This window comes from Ammospiza caudacuta, chromosome 5 (assembly GCF_027887145.1).
Source record: "Ammospiza caudacuta isolate bAmmCau1 chromosome 5, bAmmCau1.pri, whole genome shotgun sequence".
Lineage (NCBI taxonomy): Eukaryota > Metazoa > Chordata > Aves > Passeriformes > Passerellidae > Ammospiza > Ammospiza caudacuta.
Window position 1 is genome coordinate 13154326 of NC_080597.1, and position 23027 is coordinate 13177352.

Sequence of the window (23027 nt, forward strand, 5' to 3'; positions counted from 1 at the left end):
ATGATGACTGCTTGAAGGACTGCTCCCTAGCTGCTGCAGCCACAAGAGCTGAGGCAGTGGTATAGAAGGGAGGCAAAATACCTGCAGGCAAAAAGTTGGCCTAACAGCACTGTCATTTTTACAAATGGCTCCAAGCTGGCTTCTCACAGATGAAATTGCAATCATTAATCACAGTCCTCATCCAAATTCAAGAGCATGTTTTCAGATCCTGACTTGGCTACTGAGACAGGCAGCCTGAATGGCTGTCTGGTGTGGGAGTGCAGTCATTGGCACAAAAAATTTTGCATGAGTGTTTTTGCCTCCCAAACTTACTACACCAAGCCACTACATGCTTTGAGACATCCATTAGGTGATAAAACCACCAGATGAGGTTTGCTCTACCTGGTCTGGTGGTTGTCTAGGTAGACTTTGAGCAAGCTAGCACTTGGGGTCTTGGCCACCAGCCTCGCTGGTGGAAAATATGCTTTCCTGTGTAAGGCTGTGTCAGAACTACCCTGCTGTTCAACACTGTCAATATAGCAATTTCCCTGTTAGTGACTGGCACATTGCTCTGTGCAGTGGGCTCTGAATCCTGGGCAAAAAGGCTCTGGCTAACACCAGACCCTATTCACACAAATTTCACACCTCACCTGAATGATGTGTTCCCCTAGTGTTCAGGGTTTCCTGGAAAGGCTGTAAAATGGCACTTGCCAGAAGTTCCCACAGCAGCCTATTTGTGATTTGAGCAGAAGTGTAATAAATGTACAGTATATCTGACAAGAAAAAAAATGTGAGTGCACACTCAGTGCTCTGTACCTACCTTCAGTAGATCACCAGATATGACTGCCTGTAAAAGTGCTGCAAAAGACAAAAAGAAAACTGATGTCAGGCAGAAAGCATTATGCATACAGCTCCACAGCTGAGGACACAGCTCACAACACCTGCAAGTTAAGGCTGGCATCCCTCAGTCCATTTGCATTCTCATGTACTACCAAAACCAGTGCAAACCCTGTGCTGACACTTATTGGAAAGGAAAAAGACAACCCATGGTGATGAAAGCCGTATGGACATCAAGCCATCATTTCCAATGCTCTTCTGGAACTGCAGGCTTCTGTCTGAATTTTTCATTTGAGACTCTTCTGAGACCTTTCAACAGTGTCCACAAGGGGCACAAGGTCAAGTTTCCAGCACCTAAACCATCACTGAAAATATCAGTGTTATCTGCACAGAGAACCTGAAACTATCTACAGACCTGTCAGACTTTGTCACACTGATGATGGAGTCAATCCCCAGTACACTGAGAATCCCAAATTGTAGATGACTGAGGGACAGAGCAAAATTTCCTAACAATTACTTGTATTACATATACATTATGAGATGCCAGAGGGGAACAAGTCCCCTGGGTTTGGCAGGCAGTGTCAAAGACAGAGCAAGAGCCAGTCCTCATCTCAGCAGCCTTTGTATTTTAAACAGACATGGAAGCAAAAAGAGACAAAGTGGACAAGGGCTCACAACAAGGCAGGACAGAGCTGCAAACAGCTGGGAGCTTCTCACTACCCACTAGTGTCTGTCCTGAGCCTGTTAAAAACAGAAGGGAGGCAAAAGCCTGGGACCCCCTACTGCCCAGAGAAGCTGTTACAAACCTATGACTATGTGTGTCCTTTTCTCCTCCTTCTCCCTATCATGATATATATTGTGAAAAACAATGATGAATAGTCTGAGAAAGCACTTATGTGGTTTGCATCTTCCAAAACACTAAACATCTGCCTCAACTCACACTTTTTCAACAGTATCTAAACCCATTTCTACCTTTGTGTCTAGGCAGTGCACTCAAATTAAGCATTTCCCCAAGTGCCATCCTTGATAAAGGTGCCAAAAACTCATACAGGAGTAAGCAGGAACGAGTGTGGAAAGAGAAGCACAGTATAGCCCTGCCTCTGAAAAAATAACACACAGGAAACTGTAGAGTGGGAATTCCATGATGAGCTTGCTACACCTTAAGAAATGACAAGGCATCCAAGCCAAACACTGCAGAAGAGGAAGGATGTTCAAAGGCAACTCAACAAATGTCCTTTTCTTTGACAACACCTGGGGCTATTATGTAGCTCTCTGGTCTCAGTAATGCCTCATGCCACACAGCACTGGGAAAGCAAAACCCCAGTCCAGCTAAGCCTGTCTGGAGGAAGCAGTAGCAGCAATTCTTGCAGCTTTAGATTTAGGGCAGTTTTTCAGTGACCATGAGTTAAACCAAATCCTAAAAGAACCCTCAGCATCTATGAGAGCGAGTACACACAGATTTTAGGAATGGAAGAAAGCAAACACCAGCAGGTAAGAGCTAAAAATTCTTCACTTTTTATTTTCAGTGGTTGACATACTTCTTTTTTCCCAATAGTTCTAACAATTGCTCAGCCCAAATTAATAGCAAAGCAGAATTTAACTCATGTCATTTGCTTTATCTATTTCCCTCTGGTTTTTTGGTCAATCTGGTCTTACTAACACCTTTATTCTTTAGGCTTTGGCAGTCTGAACTTGCAGTAGCCTAAAGAATAAATATTTTGCACAACTCATATGTGAAAATCAAATGAACTGGTGACATGAGTTTTTCATTGCCTTCAACATCCAATTTTTTAAGACCTAGCTTCCCTAAGTCACTTTCCTGAGAGACAGTGATACATTTTCTTATGCAAGCCACGCTGAAGATTACAGTTCAAAAAAACCAGAGAGAGATTCTATGAAAAGCCTGACAAGATGTGAAAAATCTTCTACACCAAAAATCCATAATCAGAAGTGGTCTGGTGATAAGGCTATTAGGACAAAGCAGCTCTAAAACAAATTCAACATAATTAGACCAATCTTTTCATCTCTTTCCTAAGCCTCAAATCCAGCAAAGCATTTAGGCAAGTGCTTAGCTTTGAGCTAATTACATTCTTTTCACGCCAAGTCTACCTGCACTCTTAAAATTAAGTGCTTTGCTACAGTAGAACCTACTGGATAAATGAACGCATTACAGATCAACAAAACCAGCTGGAATAACAAGAGATTACACACCAGTGAAATAATTCAGAGATGTATGCCCCAGCAGAGGAAGATTTAGAAGCTATTGAGCCAGAAATGGAGAAAGGTTCTTTAGAATCAGGAGTGTGTTTACATAAATATATGAATATTGCTTAGCACACTAACCCCATGAACCCAAATGGGGCTGCTGGGCATACTGAGGAGGAGGGTGAAGGTGGCAAAAATCACCTGGTTGTTAAAGAGGTGGTGAAGCAAGCAAGCAGATGGCATTGACAAGAGAGAGCAGACTGAGAAGTTGGAGAAAAATGCTGTTAACATGCAAAGCCAGGTTAGCTTAAAATTAGAAGCATTAAAATGAGAATTGTTTTATTTCTTCTAAACAACACTCCACCACTGCTATAATACATAAAATTGACTATGTCACTGTTTTATCATATATTATATACTTTCAGGTCTTAAAGATGTGTCAAAAATCACTTGATTTAATTAATATTAAAATCAAGTCATTGTTTACTCAGTTTCTCCCAAGAAAAGCATTTCTCATTACTAATAAAATGTATTAGTATTTATTTAGCAAGTACCTTTATTGCTGATGTGACAGCTTGGCAAAACTGGCAAGTGGGGTGCTCTATTCTAGTATTGAGGAAGCACTCGGTCCCCAGGCTGCCTCCTCAGTAAAGCTCTAACTACCCAACTTGGAAAATAATCTTCATTAAAAAAAACCCTAAAAACACAAAAAAAAAAAAAAAAAAAAAAAAAAAAAAAGAAAAAAAAAAGCCCCAAACAAACAAAAACAAAAACCACCCCAAAAAAATCACAAAACCCAAAAACAAAAACCCACCGTTCCCAGGCCTACCAGTAAACACAAAAAAATGACAAACAAAAAAAATGACAAACAAAACAAACACCAGAAAACCACCCACACCAAAACAAACCCCCTCACACACATGCCCCTCTCCACCTCTCATAAATTATTATTGAGCAGATACAGGTGCATAATGCACCAACAGAAAAAAAAAGCCATGTTGAAAAGGCTGCTAATTGAATTGTGGTAATGCTGCAAGCTAATAGAAATTGAGACACAGGATAAACAAGTACTAGCACACTTTCATGCTAAAAACAATACTTTTCCTAGGGCATATATCACTCATCTAATTTCTGTGTTAGTGTCCACTGCTTCCATTGGAAACAGCTATTTTTATTCCATATTCTAAAAATCTATGTTAATGTCACTGAGTTACAACAAATATTTTTTGTTTCCCTGACAAAATTAACTTCTGAAATAACAAATGCTCTCTCTGGCTCTGCATGTGAAGCCAGCACCATTAAAAGAGTGCTGCAAAGTCAGTCATTACACTGACTAAAAAAAGTCAGTCTCTGGGCATCAGAGAAAGGAGGAGGGAACTATTCATACTCCATTACTTCAGAGGCTGAAGATGCCTGAGCGGTCTCACAGGGTTGCTTGGATGGTCAGAAGACAAAATAACTCTCCATAAAAAATAACCTATTTTGCCCTGCAACAGTTCATGTTGTGCTCCACAGACTAAAGAAGCTCTAGAGAAAATTACCTCCAACCTGCAGCATCTAAATTAAGAATCAAACTAAGGCAGAGGGCATCTTTCAGAATGACATGACTCCAGAGGACATGTCTGATCACCTCCAGGAATGACAACCAAACAGGAGCAAAATGAGAAGTCTTCTTTTAGGGTTTTCTGAGGTGTGATACTCCTAGCACCAGGCAATACTCATGGTCTTGGACATTTCAGTTCCTCATACACCATCAGGTGCAGAATGAGAATGGCTCATCAATGTCAGGCAAAGACCACGACTGCAGCACATCAGAAGAATGCAGCAGGAGAGTGGCATTGCTCACTTCAAAAGCCATGAAAATTCTCAGAAGCATCACATGCATGGAAAAACCTCAAACAGCTACCCCTTCCTGTGTGCCCTGCAGAAAAATTTCCTCCTAATACCAAAGCTGCTGATCAGTTTAACACCAAGGACAGATACAGGGTTACTAGGCACACCAGAAACTTTGTGGTCAAACACTTTCAGAAGGAACATGAAGACAAAAGTTCTTACAAAACCTTGTAAGTAATATCTCAAGATCACAAGGTTCTTGGCTTAAAGTAGGTTGACATGGAAGATATTAAGTTGAATAATCATTAGTGAGACAGTAAAAGGAGATGGTCTGCACTGAAAAGAATCTCAAAGAACAGGGTGGTTCTACAGCCTGCCACTGTCAGTAGTACAGGGTAATATGTCTTTTCACTTGAGTAAAAGTTATTCATAAACCAGAAATATCCTCCAGATTTTATTAGTCAGACTGCACAGCTGATCCGACTCTTTCAATGCCATATTTGAAACCACTACTTCTGTACCAACTAAGCCACAAGGAATGCTGATAAAAATGTACAGCAACTTGGAAGTTTTCAACACTTAGAAGCAATTCTCTAGTGAAGATCTAAAAATTTTGAAAGAAGGGAACAGAATTATTTAAAACTATGTTATAAAATATAAGTACCACACCAAGGAATTGTCATATTCATAATTTAAATGCAGGCAATTATAGACCTATGAATGAAATGCAGTGTGACAGCAAAATATTATTTGCAATAATGCATCTTACCATGAGTTAAAAAATACTGGGGTACCAATGCATCTAATCAGAGCATGACAGTATTTAAGCACATGGGAAATGATGGCAGAATTCAGCTGCAAAAACTCCAGACCTGGTTGGAGGAGGGTGCTCTGACCAAAGTGGTTTGATGAGTGGCATTCCTGCCTATGGCAGAGGAGTTGGAACTAGGTGTTCTTTAAGGTTTCTTCCAATCCAAACCATTCTGTGATTCTCTGATCTCAAGTAGAATCAGGGCTCATGAAACCTTTAGCTCTTTCAAAAGACACAGTAAGAGAGTTGATAATCTGAAGTGATCAGCTCCTTGCAGAAACCTCATTTAACAGACAATGCCTGCACCTGTCCAGCCCTTTCTAAGACACATCTAATACACTCATTCAGCATTTGGAATTGATATGCCATCAGCATTTCAGTGCTGAATGCTTCTTACTGGTTGGAGGCAGCTAATAAAAAATACAAGAGCTTTGGTGTGGAGTGCCCAGAATTTGAGTGTCAGTGTTCACCACCCTCTCCTGCTAGAGTGCTCAGGGGAACTCTTAAGGAATACCTCATAAAATACTGCCTCATTCAAACCTTGTAGAGCTGATAATGGAGAAGAAACTATAGGAGAAGGTGACATCATCAGATTTTTGAGCGTTATTAAACTTAACTTGGACTATCATTAGCTTCTAGAACATTTCCAACCCTTTATTGCTGTTTTAGCCTTTGTGTAATTCATAGAGTCAGAAATTTAAAGTAATTACTGCTTTACATCTGGAGAAGTTAAAAGTTGACCCTGATTAGAAGAGTACTTTTACACAGTTGGAGTCCTCTGAGCTGTTAAAGATCAGCATTAGGGAAAAGATAACAAAAGAAGCCCTTGGGACTTATTTCTCACCAGTTTTAAAGAAATCAATAACTTCTATTTCAATCACTCCAAAAGCTATGCTCTCAAAAGACTGGAGTCCATTCAGAAATACACTATTTTCTCTGTAAACAACAATTTGTTCATAAAGGGTTTATGACAAACTGACAGTAATATAACTTATCCAGAAATGTACAGAACTGTTATTTTTTCTATTCTAGCCATGATCTTCAGCCTTGCAGATGAAAAGGGTGGGGAGTACCACAGAGAATTGCTTTATGGATTACTTCCCTTCTGAGAGGACTGTGAGAAACAGGCACCTAAGACACAGAGCAGTGAACTCACTTGGTATTTCTGAAGGGCCTAACAATCCCATTGAACAATTTTATGGATCCCTGAAGAGAAGTTACAAATCTCTGCACTTGAGCTTTTACAAAAATTTTGTCTCTTTCCAACATTTTATCTGCTTTAAAGTTACAAAAAGAAACACAAACCACCTATAAAATACACATGCCAAACTGTCTACATAACTGAGAAATTAAATTGCTAAACTAATAGTGCTTTGTTGGAATGACTGTGAGCTCACAGGTCTTTGATCTACAGACAATCTCAAGTCTCACCAAAGCTGATGATGATTAAATATTTCCTTTGAAGATAAGCTGACTGAAAGGAGCAATTAAATTTTTCTTCATGTGTTTTATGCACCCACAAGTAGTGGAAGTGACAACTGAAAACCATGAAAAAATGGAACAGAAGTGAAACCTTGCAGGTTAAGGGGCCTTCTAGATGCTGGCAAAAAAAAAATCCAGAAATAAATGGTAAAAACATTTCTTCCACATTCACTGAAAAGATATCCCCTATATTCACTGAAATATATTCCCTTCTATATTCACTGATATATATTCACCATATATCACTTATTCTATATTCACTGAATTCCCTGAAAATAGTGAATATATTCACTATATCCACTAAAATATTCACTATATTGCGTTCACGGGGAATGGAAACATGTTCCTGAATTTGCTGGAGAAGCCCCATAGACTACAGAAGAAGCATGATGGAAATATGACTGCAAAAACTAGATGCAGTTTAGAGGTTTCCTGCCTAATTCATCCCTTGTGCTGAATAAAGCAAAGACTCATTGAATTTTAATTTTTTCCAAAATATATCTGTTTGCTACCACTGCCCTAAAGAAACAGGTGTTAAACAAGAGTTCTCCACAGGTTTTCAAATTCAAAAAAGTCTTGGGCTTCTTATGGAACCTGAAAGCAACACCATCAGTCTAGGCAGGTCACAAGAGCTCTGTTGTGAGGCACTTTTTCCATGAAAGAGAACAAAATAAAGATCCTGAGAGCTCAAAGTACTCCAAAGAGACCAAGAAAACCAACATTGCAGCAACCAAGAGCTCAGCAGCACATCAGCTGAGCAGCAGCCAGGCACACACACCTGGAAAGTCTTCCCACAGTATCTTCAACTATTTCACCTGGACAGGAAAACCTGCATTAGCACACATCCTCTTGGGGTTTGAGAGAGACACTTTTGAAGTCTGCTGGCCCTCTGAATAAATCATACCTCAATGACATCTATTTCTAGGATTGGATAAAGAGGTAGAAAACCCTTCTAAAATGTTTGAGGGCTGTCCTTTAGTTACAAAAGCACTGCGTCCCATGCAGATTTGGAGAATTGACACAGTTTTGACTGCACCTGTTTGCATAACTTGTGAATAAGAAAAAAATGTAACATGTAAAAAAATCAATCATTACTCAGGTGGCTATAAATATGCATTATGAACATTTACCTTTTAAGAATTTAAAAATTCAAACAACTGCACCAAAACACTGGTAAGAGAGAAGGAGGGGAGGGGAAGGCAAAAATAGCCACACATGCTTGTTGAAGAGGAAGAAAGGCCAAGTTCTCACTTACACAGAAGTCCCTTCATACAACTCTGGAAGGATAAAGAGGCTTTCAAGCAGATGTAAATTACACTCAAGCTCCCTTTAAAGCCCCATTTTCACTCAGACTAGTTTAAAGCTACTTTGATGCCAATTAGAGTCCAACCTGAATTGTTTATGTGGCACCAGTGCAGAGCTGAGAGTGCAGTCGATAGTTAGGAGTGAAAGCATTCATACCCTAATGTTGAACTTTTGCTGCAAGACCATTTAACTCAGATTTACAAAAGGAAAAGATGGTAAAAAAAAAAAAGGGGACTTCTTTTGTAAATAGTTCATAACCCCAAAGAACAGTCACAGATAAACTAAGCACCATCTGGCTCACATCATCACTTTTTTGCCTTCCTTTTCCCTTCCACCATATTTATTTTTAAACCAAGACAACAATTTATGTCATTCTCAGGAGTGATGCAGTGGAAGAAAATGTCTGATGAAGTGAGATCACAGGGAAGACTTTGGCTGACTAATGCAGTAATTTTATCAATAGAGTGGCACTACTTTGGCAGAAAGATAAGTCTAGGCAAAATAATTAGGCAGTGGTTTATTTCTAATTTGAAAATAAATAGAACAAAAAAGAAGCATTGTGGGCCACACTGTTCCTCTTCTCTGTCTTTGTGGAGCATTCCCATCACAGGCACTCTTAGCTCTCTCCCTTCAGGTTTTTGCCACTGCAGGTCTGGCTGCAGTGCTTTTGCCTGGCAATATCTAAATAACCCTTCCTCAAAAAGCTAGGGCTTCACAGGAGGAAAATTCAAAATTCAGTTCAAGAATATTTTTTCTAGCCAAATTCTTCAGTGGGTGAAGTGATTGCCACTCTTATCTGACCATGAGCAACCTCCATCAGAAAAAAAGCCAGAAGCAAAGTAGTTTGCAAGGTTACCCAGAGCTTCTGCTTGAAAACAAGCACTCCAAGTCACACAACTTTTTCCTCACTCATACTTCCTCCAGAGGGGAAAAGGATAATAGCAGTGGACATGGTGAAATAAATGTTTTTCTGTTTTCATCTATTACTTAAACAGATGCCCACATCTCCCTCTCAGACACCTGCTGACCCCTCAAACTGCTTGGATATGATGAGAGGGTGGGTGTAGGCACCTTTTAAAGGTTTTATCCAGAAAGGACCTCCCTCAGCCCTAGACCTGTGCCTTCACAGAATGATTTCTCTTACCAGGGGGACCCTGGGTCTGCATCAATACCAGCCTCTGTTGAACTGACAAGAAAATGAACCAACCCAAGAGCAGATCCCCAAGGCATTATTAGTTCAGCTACAGCCACTTTCAAAACACTGTCCAGGAGGGCTTTTTCCCCAAAGTGGCTAATTAATCAAAATAAATACCTGCAGTCCAGAGCCTCCCTCAAACCCCTCCCATACTCTCTTTAATTTGCACAGAAAAAGCATTCCACAGCATCTCAATTTGTTGCTGGGTAAACAGCTGCAGCATCACCATGAAGAATACAGCACCTCCTCACTCTCTTTTGAAGGCCTCTGGTGTATAAAATAGCCATTCATTTTTTTATCTTTGTTTTTTTTTTAATTCTACCAGCACTGAGATGTTTGGATTCATCTGCAGCACCCTGCTCATCCTTTTCATCAGTATGGCAGACTGCTTCAAAATTATAGAAAACATCCCTTTGCAGACTGTGACTCTCAAGATTAGTGGAGAGTGGCTCCAGAAAGAAGAAAGGAGGCCAAGAGAGTGAAATCTGCATTCCCACAGGCCACCATGGGCAAGAGGAAATCCCATCTATCAGAGGTTCCAGGAAGTGCTATTCCTTCTTGTGCTACTTTCTGGGACTCCTGCAACCATCTTCCTCCTTGCATGTGTTTAGATTTCCTCTCTTTAATGGAGCTGGAGCAAATGCCAGCATGGACAGGGCTTTCTGCCTCCAAGGCAGGAGCAGACACTGCAGAGCAAAGCATTTTCCTGTGTGGGATGGAGCCACCACTGCCTTCCATGCGCACACTTGATCAGTCCCTTCCTTATAACTCAGATAACAGCTCTCTCTATTCAGAGAGGGATCTCCAGAGACAGAATTACACCTCCCACCTAAAACTTCCAGTCTGAACCCATGCCAAGCAATCCCTGTGGAAATTTTTTTCTAATAGAGAATAATTTAGAAGTCACCATTATAAACTCACTTTACTTCTAATGCACTCCTGGCTCTACACAAATCCCTCCTAGGTGTAGGATATCCAAGCTGGATGATTCCAAGTCATGGAGTGACTCCATGGCATGGAACCAGCACCTGGCAGAATCTGAAAGACCTCTGAGTGTTCCTATTTGTCTTTTCAAGCAGAAAACCCATCCTTTATCTTAATCTCTTGTATAATATTATCACTTTGTAATAATTAACTGTCTTCAAAATTGCTCCACTGAATCTATTTCCCTCTTGTCTTAATTTCTCAGTTGTCCTCATGAATTTTGATTCTATTACACACAAAATGGCCAAAACCACAAACCCTAAACCACAGAAATAATGCTGATGCAACAAAACCACACATCTGCTGGAAGCAAACTAGGCAGAAAGCCCAAACTTGCTGGTTTATAGAGAAGTAAATAGGAGAGCAGTGATATAAATATTTGAAACCTCTGGTCTCCTGATCAGGATGCAACTCAGGTGTGTAAGGATTAAGCTCTGGTTGCCTGCTACTTGAGGTGCATTAGTATAGCTACTTAAAACTGAGTAATTCCATCAAAGGCAAGGCTCCTCTGTTTGAAGTCAGACACAAAATTCTTGAGCAGCATCAGCTCCAAGTTGCCATGACAGAAATAACACACCAATGCCCCTACACCATTAATAGAAACACTCAAGAGTTTGCTGGGGTTTTTTTCAGAATACTTGAATTAGAAATAGAATTCATTGTACTCTTTTTAAGGTCATTTCCTTCAACTGTTTATGTGATGATGAAGAATCAACCCCAACATACAAGGTAAACAAAGAATAGTAGAGAAAACTTAACTTTGGCCAGATGAAACTACAAATGTGAATATTTAATGCAGATTTCTGCAGGGTGGCTGTAAATACCAATGGGGAAGGCATGATCCAGTGTGCACACAAAATGCAGTGCAGCTCTGAAAGGTGCTGGGTGAATGAAGGGTTTGGTAAAACTCAGCCATTCACCTCACCATAGCCAGACAACAAGTGTGCAGTGGATAACCAGACAATGAGTGTGTATTAGATGATGTATTAGAAGTCTGCATTCCCATCACACTACCATTCCTGTTCCAGAAACAATAGATGCAATAATCTCCAACAGTGTCAGATCTCCTGGGCATGTCACCAGGACTTTTTATACAGCAAAAGTGTAGCAGGTGATATCCTTCACTAAAAGATGACTTGCCTGGCCCTCTATCATGACATCTACCAGGTCTCCAGGTCTTCTGTGGGCCTGGCACTTGTCCATTGTTGAGTCTTATCTAACTCCAAAACCCAAAGAAAATCACTGATTTCCAAGGCTGCAGGCCATGGAGCTGCACCAGGGTGTACCTGGCTGAACAGGTCCTTATTCAGAGTCATCAATCCCCTGTCTTAACTGGTAGGCTTTAAGATTTACTTGGCTTGTATCATTTTGTCAATCAGAGCATTAGAGGATTAGGAGTTTTTTCTACTCCTTTTGCTTATTAAAAAAAGAAAGAAAGAAAAAGCTGATGGATTTCACTCTTTAGTTATCTATTTCCTAGCTACCTGTACCAAGAACAAAGACACAAACCTTAAGAGGCTTTGGGTATTTTTTCTTTTGAAGTTTGGGATTTTCTAGCAGTGCTCTTTCCCTTTCTGTGCCAATTAAAATGGGCCTGTTTTGTAACTGATAAAGGTGCCTCTAACACGTGTCCACAACAAGGAGCTTTGTGTGCAGTTACAGTTGTTCAATAGATGCCCAGTCCCAGACAGATGGTGCTTTATCTTCACCCCTTGTCAAGACAGCATAATGCATTGTCCTGTCAGGGATTAATGGAAGTGCCACTCACATTAGATGCTAATTCTGGTACAAGTCTGTTAGAACACTACAGATGCTGCAGCTACTGTTTCCCACTGTGCCTGTAGTAGTCTGTCCACACTGGAGCAGAAGCAGGACATTCAGAAACCAAGGTGAGGAGCACAATGCAAAAATCCACACAGAATGCAACCTTGTGGTCAATGGGAAAGAGTCATTTAAAAAGCAAGAAGTGGATGATAATAAAAACCCCACAGAAAAAAAGTAGAAGAAAAAGTGACAACTGAATATTAAAGCAGACAAAACAAAGATCAGGAACAAAGAGGGAGGTTAAAAAAAAGATCCAACACAACAGGGAAAGAGCCTTTTCTCAGTAATGATCAACATATCACATCATCGGAAAATCAGCACTAGAATGGTCCATAATAGTGAAGAGCAGCTGTAGTACAGGACAGAATGTAGATACAGTGAAGGTACATTATTCCACTGTTGGATATTCCCTCACTGTGCAGCCCAAAGCATTATTGCCTTATAAAGAAAAGTAAATGTTTAACATATTGAATAGGTACACAGTTGTGTACTGATTATTAATAAATATCTAAGTCTCAAAACTGATTTCAAGATACATACTCCAAGAGCAATATACCAGGAGACGTCTGCATAAACACTATAAAAGACAGGCAATTCAGAGAGAAGTTTTCAGCTCTCTCATGGACCCTCTTTTTTGTTTAGATAAGAGATTTGAGATCTAAGGCTAATTTGAGATGGCTCCACACATGCAGTCTCAGTGGACTGAGAACCTTCTAGACTCTAAAACACCTACAGCACTTTTTATCACATTTTCCTTTCAGGACTGTGCCCATTTACCATGTTCTGTAGCTGACAGAGTGGGATAGAGGAAATTCAAGTATTGGTCCCTTCTTTCTGAAAAGTCACTGGGGAATGGGAAATCTTTTGTGCTTGAGAGAAGCTCCTACATATTTATAGGGATGACAAACCTAGTTAGAAACTCCATGGTCACAAAACTTGTAATATAACTGGCACTGTCACATCACTAATTGGTCAAGGCCTTTCACTCTGCATTTCAGAAGAGGTTGCTTGTGAGAGAAAGAGAAGAAAGGCAAGGAAGAGGCTATTCAGAGATGTTGATCAAACCTGAAAAGCCAAACCATGGCAGCAGATGGTAGATGGCAAACCGGAAGGTTTTGTCAAAAACTCGAATAGTATAAAAATAGTGGGAAGAAGAAAAGCATTCTAACAGCATGAAATACTAACCTTTCAAGACACACAAGGAAATGCATACACACTGTCTGTTGCTCCATTAATAGATAAAGATGAAGCAATAGAGTAAATGCAAGGGAAATGAAATAGCAAGAGCAGCCCATCACTAACAGGTTTATGCACTGAGATGCAGCTTGAATCCAGGTCCTGAAATAGTATATTAGACCATAATGATTTCAAATCTCTTCTGAGAGATGGAGACATGAGGTATACTGCTAACTTCTCACAGTCCTGTGCTGAATATTAGAAGCTGTGGTCATGGTAAAAAGCAGATGAACTATTAAACAGGAAAACTCCATCTGGTTCACAAAATCAATGAGCTGTAAATCATAAAAATCTAACAGGGCATACCAGGAAATTAAACCTGTATACTTCTGCCAGTGTCATACTTTTATTTGTCACAGGATCTGCTGCTACCAGACACCAGGAATGGACTAGATGGGCCAGATATATCTTTGGTCTTGCGTGTTTGTTCACTTTTATGGCTTTCTTTACAACCTTTGTTACTGAGGAAGGACTCACCAAGGAGATGGAAGAGAGTTTATTAATGACAATATGTTTGAGAGCCGTTCCAGTGGGCTGAAAATCTTGGCTGGAGCCAAGGACAATGTAGGTTGATACCTAACTAGTCACTCCACACTCCAAGTGAGCATAGTTCAGTGACACACTTCCAGGCTCAGACCTCCTTACACCTCCACTTGCAACAGTCCTCACTATTCCCATCTGGATCTTTCTTGAGTGATGCTTACAGTATTGGCCAGAAAATGTTCTGATTGTGTGACTGCATACAAATTGGATGTCAGAAGAAAACAGATATTTCTTTTTTGGACCAAAAGAGTGTTCCCAGTTCAGAGACACATGATGAGCTTTCTTGTCTCAGTCAGTCTCCCTTTTTTTGTTCCTCATTCCTTATGCAACTCTGGCAATGCAATTACCACCCCTCCAGAGCATGTCTCTGGATTTCAGTACCAATGTAGCCATATATTTATATACTGTAGATGGACTTAAGTTTGCCACATTATTAAGCAGCTGGTCATCACAAATTCCCTCTTTAGGTCATAGGGAAAGATCAGATCCTTCAAGTCTCCCTCACAGCAAACATATTGCCATAACCTGCCACTCACGCTGTGAGATTTTTCCATGTAGAAGAGCCTAACTGCCCTAAACTCCATACTGTCCTACTACACTGACTTTACTGGTAAGCCAAGATAATGTGTGTTTAAGCCTTTAAAACACAATGCATTCCCCTCTCAGTGAAAAAGATGCTGACCTATGACAGTCATAAAAGATGTGCTTATCTTTGCAAAAACTTGTATCGTCCTTTAAGCCACACATTTTCCACAGGTGAAGCCATATACAGTTGGATGAATAAACTGTAAACTCCAGCAATATTTCCATTTGATTAAGCAAGATTCATTTTACAAATAACTCAACAACTTCTGTCAGTCCCAATTAAACTAACCAAATGATCAAGCACTTAATGTCTACAGAAACAAAGTTTCATCAACATCAAAGTTTCATTTTTATAAAAAAACTATCATTCTCCACCACAACTATGTTAAAACAGAGCTTACTCACTAGTCTTTGGTCTCATTTTTAATATGCTGTTAGAATCTATAAAACAGATCTTACCTTGATCTTCTGAAGAAACCGGTGACCTGAAATAAAACAACAAAATCCAGTCAATCTTGGGTAAAAGGAAGGTCAAAAATAAAGTTCAGTCTCAGTCTGAGAAGGAGATATAGGGTAATTTGAAATTTTTATTCTTTATTCCTTAGAAGAGAGGAGTGAAAGGCACCTGACCAAAACAAAAAAGAAAGAAAAAAGAGAAATAGAACTGAACAGGTCATCTAGCAGCAGATTCTGCAGGCCAGAGTGAGCATATGGAGCCATCTCTGTGAGGACTGCTGCAAAGACTGTCTGTAGATACTTGGCAGAAACTCATCTGCTACTGCCACTGCCAGGAGAAAACCTCACAACTAGGGTTAGTCAAGGAAATTACATCTTGATAGGAACTCAGTTATATAGCGCCCATTTTTTGCCATAAATCAATGTAGTGGTTAGCATAAAACAGTAGTCATAATTAATAACATCTCATGCTATCTTCAAAAAAGTAACACAACAGATCAAAAAAAAATTAATGTCAGGACAGATGTAAGTACAGAAAAAAGCCACATACCAGCCCCAACTCAAGAGTTATGGGATACCCTAACCAGTGGATTAGGACTCTGATAATACCCCAAGAGAGGGAAGGGTTATGAAACACAAGTGACCTCTCAGTGTCCCTGCTGACTAAGAGAAGAATCCCAGTGAATTCCAGGGATTTGTGTCTCAGTTCCCATCACTAAGGATCTTGCTCCTGATGGTCTTGGTCACTACCCAGAACAAAAGGACATGGAAGTACTGGCACTCCATTTTAGCCTTTGCTGCAGTAGCGTGGCTTAGCAAAACTGAGGTTAACCATGGGGCTGAATCTGGGATGTACTTTCATTGCTCAGACCAGACTGACAGCAGAGTCCAGAGGGCTGGACCACTCCTCAGCACTTTCCCAGCACAGATTTCAGTTCCATACACAGCCTTCCCACCCAATGAGTTTGTTCCTGCAGCGAGTGGGGCAACCCATGTTTCCTTTCCAAGATATTTAATTTCACAACAATGCGCAAAAATAACAAATTAGGAAAGATTTTAAAATGTTAGTGTTGCCAGCAAAGAGATGAAAGCCAACATAAGAAAAGCAGCCACAGAGGGGTGAAGGGAAAGGAAGGAACAAAGGGGAAAAGAGCACATGTATATTTAACTGAGCCAGCAGGGGCTGAGGGCTGGAGGGGGGAAAAGAAGTGAAGCAACCCTGGGTTAGAGGAATAAAGGAGCTGAGGAAGATGTCATGATCTCATTTCATAACAAGGGTTTGAAAATGAAGGTTGAGGGATTATAGAACATCAGAAGCAGATATGCAAATATGTAGATGCAAACAGGAAAAATTGAAAGAAAAGAAGGAAGTTTTCCTGCCAAAGTATGTAAATTTTTTTGCTGTAAAATAGAGAGAGATTTGCAAATAAAGAGAGGAAAGAGTTAGAGCACAGCTGGAGCAATGGTCACTGTGAAAGGAAAAAGATTTGATTGCCTAATTAGGATTCTGGCTGCACAAGAAGCCAATGTGTCTGTATGGATCGGAATTAATTAATCCTCTACTCCCATTAAAGGCTCTGATTGCTGCTGAACATCCTAAGCATGTATCCTGCTCTACTGCCAGCCAGGCTAGCTCTGTCCTCACCCTTTAGCCATGTGTGTGAAATACAGCAGGAATGCAGGTAACCCAAAGGATTTAGCAGGCTCCACTAGAACTGTCCTGCTTTGACTAGTTAGTTACAGATTTTGTCTTTAACTCCTAGCAGAACCCCTTCTGAAGATCAAAAGCCACTGCATTTTCTACAAGGTTAAACAAATCAGAATGGGTCATATCAAGAGGTGAAAGTTTTTAGATACTTGAAGATATTTTTACATGCAAGAGTCATGCAAGGTTCCTTGGCTCACATATTTTGACCCTCCACCCACTGCTAAAGCAGTATTTCACTGCATCAGCAAACTATATTCCTTTGTTTTGTTTCTTAATTGCCCAGTTTCATCACCTTTCAGTTCTTTATTTGAAGCAATAAAATAAACAATACAGATTATCCTATAATTTGGCTCTTCCTTACGCTTGGTTAAACAGATGTCATTAGCTCCTTAAAGCATCAACAACAGAAGAGACGTTGTTACAATATCAATGCCTTCTCAATTAAAGCATTGATTGAAGAGGAGGATGAAAAATATGTTTATTCATATTTTGTGTGCCTAAAATTATTATATATTTTTCAAAATATTACTGGCCTTTTTGCTTTGTTGCATATCTCAAATACAATGTTTGTAAGAAATGTAACATTAGCGTTTACGCTACTAGCAGTGCTTTTATTTGAAAGGATCCATCAAGTAACTGTGTAGCCTGGCATCCTGAGAAAATAAGGTTTATATAACCCTATTTATATCATTTTCATCAGGTTTATATCAGTATCTTGATGTGTACACATGCACCTCTCTGTCTCACTCTGATAAACTCTGGGCTTGTTGGCTCATTTCATCCCTCGTTAACTGACAGAGAGTCAATTCCTGCTTGCACACACCAGGAAACAAAATAGCATAAGCTCAACTTTTCTGATGTAGCAGCAAAGCCACGAAGGAAGGTTTTGAATATCCCAGCCACAGGAAAAGCCTCAATGAGAGCTTCCACCACTGGAGATACCAAAGGCTCAACCACAACAGACTGGGCTTCCTTTGCTCCACCACTGACATGAAGAATTTTGGCAAAGAGCAGAGAGGATTTTCAGCATCTTCCTACAATTCCAGGCCATACAATTTAGCAGGGGGAGGGAGGCTTTCCTAACTGCTCAAGTCCTCTCCTAACTGCACCAAGGGGAGTCTTGTTTGTAGCTGTGATGGGAGGAAGTGAGGCTGCAGAAACCTCCACACTGAATGGAATTGGGCATTTTGTGCACTGACTCCTCCAGCCCATGCTCATGGCAGGCTCTAAGGGAGGAAAGAGAGAAAGCCTAATGACCTGCTCTAAACCACATCCACCCTCTCCACAGCCACAGGGGCTTTCCTGAGAGGACAAAACAATCCAGTAGATGCTCATATTTCCGGTCACACATCTTTCCCTCGGGTCCGAGAGAGGTGTGAGAGACAGACTGTGGCAGCACTGGTCACCAGACAGGTGTTCCAGTGGAAGGGAGGATTCTCATCTGCTAACACCCACACAGGAACCATCTGTCCAGTGCGTGTCAGCTCCCCTCCCAGTTTGATCCTGGCTATGTGTTTCACTGTCATAAAGGAGCAAGTTATCATCTTAACAGCCTCCATGCCTTAAAAAAAAAAAAAAAAATAATTAGAGACAGGTCAGAGATACTTCAGGAAAAATAATATACTGTCAAGATCTGTGGTCTCACCTGGGTCAAAACACTTTGCCAAATGACATCTTGAAGAGATTTTCATTTGGTTAAACAAAACAGAAAAAAATCTTCAGGAAAAGGTTCAGGCACTGCAATATCCTGTTCTTGGCCATTTCAGAATGGAATAACTTCTTTCTTTATATGTGTATATATACACATCAACTGGGTTTTTCTTCTGGTTTTATCTTGGTGTAAAATTAACTTGTAGAAAGCAAGGGTCACCATCTCCCCAAGAGAGTAAAGGCAGGCCAGATTATCTGTGACTGGCTACATTTCCAGAGTCATGAGATTCAATTATCTCTTCTACCAACAGTGATATTTATTTTCCCATGCATAAATGAAACTGGAGAGCCTGATTTCACATATTTCATCAAAGGCTTTAATCTGACTTTCTCCCTGTTCTGGTTTTACAAACATCTATTGTTGTAGCAGATAGTTTGAGTAAAGACATTTCTGTGATAGGAAAGAGGATCAGAAGGGAGGAGGAGGAAAAGCACGTTGTCAAGAAAGATCTTATCTACTCTGTCTGCTTTCCATGCTGTTCATTGCCCTCTTTTGTTACAGGTCCTGCAGCAGTGGCAAACTCAGCCAGAGGGATAACAGAACTTGCAAGCCTCAGCCGGCAAGGGGAGGCTGTGCAAGGTCTGTCCCACCACTTCTTATACAAGCAAAACAATACCCTTTGGACTTAACAAAAAATCCTTAAGCATCTTCCAGAAATCAAGGTACACATCTTTAGAAATGCATAAAAAAGCCATTAAAATGGTGCAAAAAAAAAAAAAGCCAGATCTTACACACACTAGGATGCATCCAGCAAACTGGAATACTTACAATATAGAAGGCATGAGACCTGCCCACCTGAAACCACAACAGGCCTCCAAATTCACTGTCTGATCCAAAGCTCACTGGAATTTTCCCAGTCACTCTTGCAGGATTTGGATAAATTGCTGCAGAAATCTAATCCTCAGTATAGGCAAGACAAGCTTCAGTATCATATAAACCTCTCTCCGGGAGCCAAACAGTCAGAGCTGTTTCCAAGTGCACAGCCCAATGTGCAAGCACTAGGCTTGTTAGAGTAGCTGGGTGGAAGAAGGAATATTCATTTCTAAGGAGGGAAGTGCAGGGAATGTCACAATTTTGAGCCTAGTCAACTGAGACTTAGGAACCCAGAGATATACAGCCAGACTCCAGGAGATGAATTCTAACAAAATTTTAGCAAAAGAGTACATTATTCATGAAGACAAAAGCCTCTGGAGAAAAAAGTTTGAGCTGATGTAAAGCAGCTATTTTAATCAATAAACCTGAAGCAGAAACCATCTGCACCAGACCTATTTAAAACCAGCCATTTAATATTTAAAGGCCAAATAACAATCTCTATGCAGCAATTCTACTGGGGTTTATGACCATTCCACTTTCTTCCTGCTTAAGGAATGTAGTTCTGCAAACTTTTTAATTCAGTCTGACAACAGCTGCCTGTGATGAGGGGAGAGCAAGAGCTGTCAAATTAAACCCATTCCTTCTCATTTTGCAAGTGCATCTCTTCAGAATCAAAAGTGGAATCCCTGTTGGGATTTATTCACATATCCTCTGATTGCAAATGAAGAAAAATTTTAGCACATCAAGTGTTTTTAAAATATAGGTGAGGAAACCCTCTCATTCAGCAACTTGTATCAATACCCCTGTAACTCTGAGTCCCCTGCAGTCCTAGCTGCAAACAGTACATAATTTTACTGGTAGAAAGGCAGAACTGCTTTCTTTCCTGGAGCAGATAATGCTCAGTCTGGGCATGGCACTTGATGAAAAAATAAAAGCCTAAGAATTTCTAAGAGCTTCCCTACACTTTCACTGTGATCCTATACATTCCCAGCTCAGAGTGACCATCAGAGGCTGGAGAAGCACAGCAAGTTAGCAAGTTCAGCAAAGGCAAATGCAATGTTCTGCACTTCAGGAGGAGTAAACCAATGCCTCTACTCCATGCTTGTGAGACTTGAGAACAAGACAGACATTGACAAATTGGGCTGAGTTCCAGGAAGGGCTGCAGAGATGCTGTGGGCATAGGAGGACAGGCTATGGAAGCTGGGAAGTAAGAAGAAAAGCTATGGAAGCAAGAAGAGAAGGCTTGGGCAAAATCTAATTGCTGCCTTTAACTACTTAACAGGAGAGGATAAAGAAGACAGAGTCTGCATGAAGAAAGAAACAACAGTGACAAGCTGGCACATGGGAAATTCAGATTGGACGTTAAGGAAAAAAATTTCTACCATGTGGATGATTAAAGAGAAGAACAGGCTGTGTAAAGAGATTGTTGAATCTCCAGTTTTGAAGGTATTTAAAACTCATCTGGAAAAAGCTCTGAACTTCATCTAGCTGGATCTATCCTGAAGATTTGTATTAGATGACATTCAGAGTTGTTCCCAACCAAGTTGTTCTGCAACTCTTTAATTCTCTCTACAAAGCTTTCTGGTTTTACTACCTCATTTGTCCTGTTCTTCTTTCCTCTCAAATATTTCTCATAGACAATGACTATACTGCCTCACACACATGGGAAAATGCTGACCAGCAAAGCCCCCTGAATCTGAGAAATTCCATTCAAGTTATTTATCAGTTTGCAGAAATCTGTTTGGACATGTCCTGTAACCTGCAATGACCATCTAGAGACAAACACTAGAGATCTTATCCTTTCTTAATCCTACTAAAGGACAAGATCCATATTCTTTCTAGCATCTCTGTAACTTCTGATGCCTCAGTTGTAGCTTTTATATTTTTCAGATTCTGTACTGCTTCAGAGTGTACTTCTGAGCTGCATATTAAAGATGGTGAGCTCTCTTCACAGAGTAGGGAGACAAAACAATTCCTTTCCTAGCTTGGGACCAAGTCCAAATCTCAAGCCTAAGAACATAATCAATGTGGATTGAAGAGAGAAAAACAAGAAGGATGAGACTTAATAACCTAAAGGTGTAATTGGACAATTAACTCCAATATGTAAATGAACCAGAACTTATAAAAATGTGAGACCTCGTGACCAGTTGTCCATTTTTGTGACCATTTTGGGTTCATATTGGGTGCAGCCCTGGCTGGGCTCTTGTGCTGCCCAAGATGTACCTATTGAGGCCTCCTAATAAATATCTACTTTATTTTTTAGCTCCACCTAGTCTCTGTTCTGGGTCAGCCTTCACAAGGCATCACTTCCTTCAGCAGCCTCCATCTCCCCCTGCGCAGCAATCACAGCCTCAGGCTGTTCACACGCAGTCCAACATACAGAAGAGTAATTGGTGCTTCTTGGGAAAGCAGGGCAGCTCAGATGTGTTCCAGGCTGGGTCTCAGGCATGTCAGTGTCCCCTATATTGAACCATGTCTTTTTGCACTACTGCCTAACTTTTTATCTCTTACCTTTCCACTGTCCACTGAGGAATGTTTTAATGAAGACATGTAAAACCACAATGCAGCTATACCTGAAGCTGTACTGACACCCAGAGGACTTGTCTAGGAATTGCTGCTTAAAAGGGAATAGAAGATTTTATTGCTAAATCAGTTATAAACCCAAACCTGCTTATCATTAATTTTTTAAAAGGAGAAAAAGGATAGAGAAGTGTTCTATAAAATTCATCTTGGATAAAATAGTTCCACCTCAAAACATGACCTGAGCAAGGCTTGGTATTTAGTTGAAAAAGAAGGTCTTTCCAAATGAGCAGCAAGATCATTGTAGGATAATCACAGTTTGTCTGGATTCATTTTTTTGTTTTGTCTTTTTATAAATGCTTGGCCTTTCTCTTATCATCACATGGCACTAAAACATCTCAGTGGAATGCAAGAGAATTATTTTGAAGAAGGTCCTATCCCAGCTTCTTTGAAATGCCCTTCTTCCATTTCCAGACTTTAATTAAATCTTCAAAATCCTCACTGACCAATAGAAAGTGAAATCTAAGGACATTATGCTTTAGTGAAACAACAACCTGCATGCCAAGGGACTGGATGTTGTTTGACACAGGCCACTGTTAAGAAGACCTGGAACAGGAGCTAAGGTGGCTGCATTTATGCATTTCCTCAGCATTCTACATAAGAATAAAAACATATCTATTAGGTAGCAAAACATCTGGCTTTTCCTCAACAACAAATAAGTGCACTTTTACTTCTTCCAGGAAAAGATTAAAACAGAGGTCACTTTGTTAGGATTTCAGCTTTATTTAACCTTGAGAAAGAAATTATTTTGCTAAGCACAATACCATGACAACCCTATTTTGGGCACCTCAGGTATAACCTTGTTCATAAGACACAGCTTCTCTTGGCCCTCAGGCTAGATGGAGGTGAAGGCACATCAGCTGCTTGGTGTGTTGAGATACTACCCAAATAATTTTAGGCCACTTTGGGTTTCTAAACAATCCAGAAGCCACCCTAAATG

General features: G+C 40.3%; 1 protein-coding gene across 5 annotated transcripts in view; it reads right to left on the reverse strand.

Moving 5' to 3' along the window:
* DGKI (diacylglycerol kinase iota) overlaps positions 1–23027 on the reverse strand; it is a 199452-nt gene that overhangs the window by 13742 nt on the left and 162683 nt on the right. For all 5 annotated transcript variants that reach the window (XM_058804468.1, XM_058804466.1, XM_058804467.1 and 2 more), the window contains 2 exons: positions 15279–15304; positions 800–837 (listed from right to left, as the gene is read on the reverse strand). In XM_058804468.1, coding sequence (XP_058660451.1) covers positions 800–837; positions 15279–15304 — 64 coding nt within the window. The remainder of the gene's footprint in view (positions 1–799; positions 838–15278; positions 15305–23027) is intronic.